At 41.3% G+C, this 5,767-nt stretch overlaps 1 protein-coding gene across 1 annotated transcript; it reads right to left on the reverse strand.

The window, feature by feature from the left end:
• Positions 1 to 535: 535 nt before the first annotated feature.
• LOC136998706 (uncharacterized) lies at positions 536 to 1,217 on the reverse strand. The gene has a single exon (XM_067351788.1). The coding sequence runs from the start codon at positions 1,109 to 1,111 to the stop codon at positions 536 to 538; it is 576 nt and encodes a 191-aa protein (XP_067207889.1). The 5' UTR covers positions 1,112 to 1,217.
• Between the last annotated feature and the right edge of the window lie 4,550 nt (positions 1,218 to 5,767).

A 5,767-nucleotide genomic window follows, 5' to 3' on the forward strand; every position in this document is an offset into this window, starting at 1 on the left:
ACTTTTGTCCACGGTGTACAGTAGAATAAAGATTGCCGCGCCAGCGAAATTTAAGGTGGGCAATCCGGTGCGCGTCAGCAAATTCAAGACTATATTCGAGAAAGGGTACACACCAAATTGGTCTACGGAGGTATTTAAGATTGTCGCGGTGCAACGAACCAATCCCGTGACATATCTGATTAAAGATTCTCGCGGAATTCCGATCTCCGGAGGATTGTACGAACACGAATTGCTCAAGACCGCTCAACCCGATGTTTATCTCGTGGAGAAGGTGTTGCATCGAAAGGATGATGAAGTGTTTGTAAAATGGTTAGGATTCGATTCCTCGCACAACTCTTTGGATAAATAAAAACTATGTATTGTAATAAAAATATATTTATTGTAGAATAAACAATTATATACATGTACTGCAATGGTGTTATTTATTGAATAATATATAAACTATACATAAATATTAACACTAGTGTATAAACAATATAAATAATATAATGTATAAACTATATACAACATAATAAACTATACATAAATACTAATACTACAATTGTATTTTATAATGTCCCCACGGTAGAGTGTCAGTAGAACCGGATACGATGTAGCGCTTATCATCGTACGGACTGAGCGCGAGCTTCGACTCTGACACGGTGTACACTTCGTGCATCTTTGATCGGATACACGATTGACGCCGCATCAGCTCGATATCATCGTTGAGGCATCGAATGTAATCGTCGAACGTTATAGTTCTGGTGACTACACTCTTTTTTACACCTTTGACCTTTTTGGTGTCTTTTTGGCCGGTGACTCTCAACGCGTACATTTTCGCCCTCAATCCGACAAATTCCAACATGATCGCACCGTTGTTCTCATTCTTCATCAGACCCGGTATCTTCTTGTTCGCACGTGGTATACCGTAAACGTTGTCCTCGGAGTAATCGTTCGTATCAAATTTTGAAAGATCGCGTTTCATATCGTGATATACGTTCTCGCATTGTAGAAAGTATATCAGACTGTCTGTATCGGTGTACATAATTTTACAATTGTCGCGGTATAAAGGTGCCATGTACTCGTAGTGAAACTCGTACAAGCAGGTTTTGGATATGTCGAGGATACACATACCCACGTAGATCGGCTTGTCGAATTTCACTTCGAGTTTCCGCAATTCTACGGCGATTAGATTCTCCGAGAACACGCTTCGGCTATGAAAATTTGGTTTGGCGATCATAGCCTCCGCTCCGTATCGTCTCTCCCACTGTGTAACGAGCCGTACATCCGTATGATTTCGCACATTCTCCATAGTTTTGCCAAAAACTGCGTTGTTCATCAATTTGTATAAATTTTTCTCGAATTCATTGCTCGCGAGTGTCCGAAATTGTGTATTTAATTCGATATATTCTCGAAGCCATGGAGATTGCGCGAATTGCAATATTCGATGAATCTTTGTAACCTGCAACCCGTATCGAATACATTGTTGCAAGTTATGGTAATGGATGACGTATCGCTGCTTATCGCACAGCGAGTAACTTGACCTCCCGCTTGCCGGGCGGCTTATCACGCGTTGGGCAGAACGGTAAGTCAGTGTGCGCGTCGTGAAGGTTCATCGGATATGCAAGGTCGACTTCCAACACATAACCGGTAGCCGAATCGGATGTTACGGACATTACAAGCTCGCGACATTTTCGACCCACTGAAAATCGGCATAGGGTAACGGTTGACACATTGCCCAGCCGTACAAGTTGTTTACATCAAAGTATATGAGGTATGATGATGGTTTCAATGGATCATACGATGGCATGTATTTATTATTTGCGCGAGCATATCTGTTGGAGCATTGGCTAAGACCGCCGCGTATACCGCGTTCAACGAACATGACCATATCAATGTCTGTGAGTAATTCAAACTTGATGCCCGTGTGCTTCAACATGGCGTCCCACGTATATCCCGGTAATGTGTAATACTGAGCAAGATCTAAACCGTAACTTTTGATACACGTATTTCGGAAATTTTTAAAAATATCCGCCAACAAAAGAACGTTTGTTTTTAAATATAAATCACTATATTGACCTAAAGTTTCAATCAAAAAAGTTTGCCAAACATTTGTCGCGTGCGCATAATCGCTCTCGGATACCGTTTCACCAGTCAACGAACTGTAAAATGATTCGCGCGGAGGTAGGCAAGTCTCCCGGAGCTTGTCGACGCTGTCGACATACTCGTAGGGAAACACATCTTTGCGCGTAAGAAGATTGAAATTTTCCGCAGATAAATAACTAAATTCGGAACGTGAAACTTTTAATTCATCTATTGTCAGATAAGATGCCAATTTTTCGAGACTGGTGCCGAGAAATCTAAACAAATCTATAAAACATAATTTGACGCAAATTTTGGAATTTTTATTCTCCGTATCTTTAACATTTTTTGTAAAAGAAATGTATCGCTCTTTTGTCAGCGGCAGTAAATCAATGTTGCCTTGAAAGGCGTTAGCCACATCTTTAATAATGAAATGCGCGTCGTAACCGGATAAATTGTGAAATATTACGGGGATAACGTGGGAGTCTTTGTAATTTAGATTGCACGACGAGTGCGCGGGACCTCGGTAACGCCCGGTCAGATGGCAATAATCGCGCACCCGCGTATCTTCCGGTGCAAACGGTTTTTCACACACGTGGCAAATAACAGCGCTATGAAATTTTTCCGATTCCTCCCGCGTAAGATCCGCCATGGGAACGATGGTGGTAAGGATTGCTTTCACACGGCGCGCCAAATCGTGGAGTTCGTTGACGAACCACGCTATGCAATCCTCACCGCGATAAGACTTAAAACTAGATAATGAATTATCATATGTACAACTTACATAATATCCTACGCTAAACGCCTTGTGATGTTGGTAGGCGTAGGTTGTATGATCCTGTCCCTCCTTCTTCTCGAGCGTGCATTCTAAATCGGCGTACACTACAAACGGGAGCCGCTCCTTCCGGTTGTAGTTGCGGAACGTCAGCCACTTGTTGTCTTCGTTGGGAAGAATGACGGCACAGTTGTTCATCTTCCCACAGTCGACGGTGTAGACTGACAATTTCTCGCTCGTCCGAAAGTAGTGTAGACATCTGTAATAATTTGTATAATTAATACTGTGAATAAAATTTGAATTATTCTATAAATGTGTTTTTACTTACCGATCACAAATGTACTTTTTACGTTTTTCCTTGTTCAGTTGCGAGCTGACCAACCGCGATAAATCCTTGATATATACAAAGTGTGCTTCGTTGTTTCCAGGCACGTAGAGCAGGTTGACATGCTTCTTTTTTTTATCGTCGGTGAGACGCAGAGGAATGATCGAACGGCCTTCGGTTGTGAATACGTTTACGGATATGGTGTTCAATTTTTCAAATTTTTAAATTTGCGGAAGCGTCATGGGGAACTCGATACCACACAGATTCAGTACCGTTGAGTAGTGTGGGTATTCGATTGTTCTTTTTGGGTGTTTTGCCGCTGGATGTAAAGCGGCGATGACTGCCTACGCGAAACATGCATTGTCCGTCGATTGCACGTTGACCACTGCCCTTTTGAGCATAATTTCCCGCGGTAACTTGATGTGGCATCCCGCGTGCAGAGGATTAAACTTGTTGACGTTGATGGTGAGGTCCAAGATACGTGATAACGCCCAACCGCTGTCACGTTCTTGAAATTCCTTCAAAGACGTCAGGATGGCGTCAACCACATGCTTCGTGTACCACTCGTTTAGATCAGATGTGGGAAATAGCTCACGGTTTTTTGTGGCGATGGTCTTTACGGCAGTCTTGTCACCTGCGATAAATTCCTCGTTGAACATGAAGTTGATCTTGACACTACCATGTTCCACCATGACGCTGTGGATCCGCTCGATGATTGTACTTCTTATTTGTTCCAAAAATTGACAAGATTCGATATAGTCCGAATTAATAACTGCGCCGGTTAATATACGGTTTCTGAAGGCCGTCTCAATTTCTTTCCAGGTGAACCCTTTCTTCGCTCTATATCCAGCACCGATGGGCACGAATCGCTCATGCAGGGTGTTCCTTACACCCTCCAGACGTGTTATTTGCGCCACCAAAGAATTTATTAGTTCGGTGCGTTGTTTCTTGCGACATTTTTCCCTCAATATATTGAGGTACTCGTCACACTTGTAGTCCCATGGGAGGAACTCTCCCAACGTTTTAATGTTTGCAGCTCGAACGGTGAGATCACGCTCCATCTCCATTTTGAACAACTGTTATAATTTGTATTTTTCGCGAACTTTTTATACCTGCTTTTTGCACATGACACTAATTAAAAATGCTGACAATGCTGATTAAAACATTGAAATCTGGTAACAATGGCGCCCAAAATGCTGACGTGGCTGCCTGTTGCTATGGGCTTTTGCACACGGCACTATTAAAAGTGCTGATTAAAACATTGAAATCTGGCAACAATGGCGTCAAAAAATGCTGACGTGATTGCTGCTAAAAATAGTAATAATATCATTCTTGTAACAACGCAAAATGGTGCTGAAAGTGCTGACGACACAAAATGGCGCCTGCAAATTCTAAAAAGTGATGACGTAATCTGTAATATGTGCTGATACCTCCTCCCCTCAAAGAGCTGTAATCCGATAACCCCCTCCCCTCTAAAGTGCTGACGCAGCGTAATCCAATACCCCTCCAAAAGTGCTGACGCAGCGTAATCCGATACCCCTCCAAAGTGCTGATGCAGCGTAATCGGATACCCCTCCAAAAGTGTTGACGCAACGTAATCCAATACCCCTCCAAAAGTGCTGACGCAGCGTAATCCGATACCCCTCCAAAGTGCTGACGCAGCGTAATCCAATACCCCCCTTCCCTCCAGAAGTGCTAACGCAGCGTAATCCAATACCCCCCCTCCCCTCCAGAAGTGCTGACGCAGCGTAATCCAATACTCCCCTCCCCTCCAAAAGTGCTGACGCAGCGTAATCTGATACCTCCCACCCCTCTAAAAGTGCTGACGCAGCGTAATCCGATACCCCCTCTTCCCCCGCACCCCCCTCATTGCTCCTGGGTTAGAACCCGCCTAGCTATACTACTTCATCAATTTTTTTAAATCGCAACATGGGTCGTGTGGCATCTCTTTTGAAAGGATTTTTTATTCTGAGTACGATCACCCATTTTGATAAAATTTGAAATTTTTTTTTTGAATAAGGGAAGAAATATGCCGAATTCCACCTTTGGAATAGATACATACCATACATAGGTACAATCAAATAAATATGAACTAAATATGACAAAATAATAAATGAAAAATATACATATAATACTATATATATCACTGAAGAAAAATGTCATATACTTTTCTTATTTTTATTTTTATGTAGTAAATACAAAATAACTAATTAATCACTTAATTAATATATACATATACACATATATTGAATAAATAGTTATCTTTATTTTGTATTTTATATGATAATGACTGAAATAATGAGAGTATATATCATTTCAATTATATAAAATACAAAATAAAGATAACTATTTAATATATATATATGTATGTATTGAATAATTAACTTATTTATTTATTTTGTATTAATTACATAAGAATAAAAATAGGGAAAGCATATAACATTTTTTTCGCAAGCTGTCTTGGAAAGCCGAACAGCGCGTACGCTGCCTGATGGTGCTTAGCGTTCACGGAACTATCATTGGCGGCGTCGCATGTTTTCTTATAAAATGCATATTTTCCGATCGATCTGAAAATTCCCAGAAACCTTCCTTCAATAGTGAGGAAC

This window comes from Linepithema humile, chromosome 3 (assembly GCF_040581485.1).
Source record: "Linepithema humile isolate Giens D197 chromosome 3, Lhum_UNIL_v1.0, whole genome shotgun sequence".
Lineage (NCBI taxonomy): Eukaryota > Metazoa > Arthropoda > Insecta > Hymenoptera > Formicidae > Linepithema > Linepithema humile.

What these genes read in the sequence shown, in the direction of transcription:
- LOC136998706 (XM_067351788.1), bottom strand. Translation starts at nt 1,111, where the DNA reads ATGTGTATCCTCGACATATCCAAAACCTGCTTGTACGAGTTTCACTAC.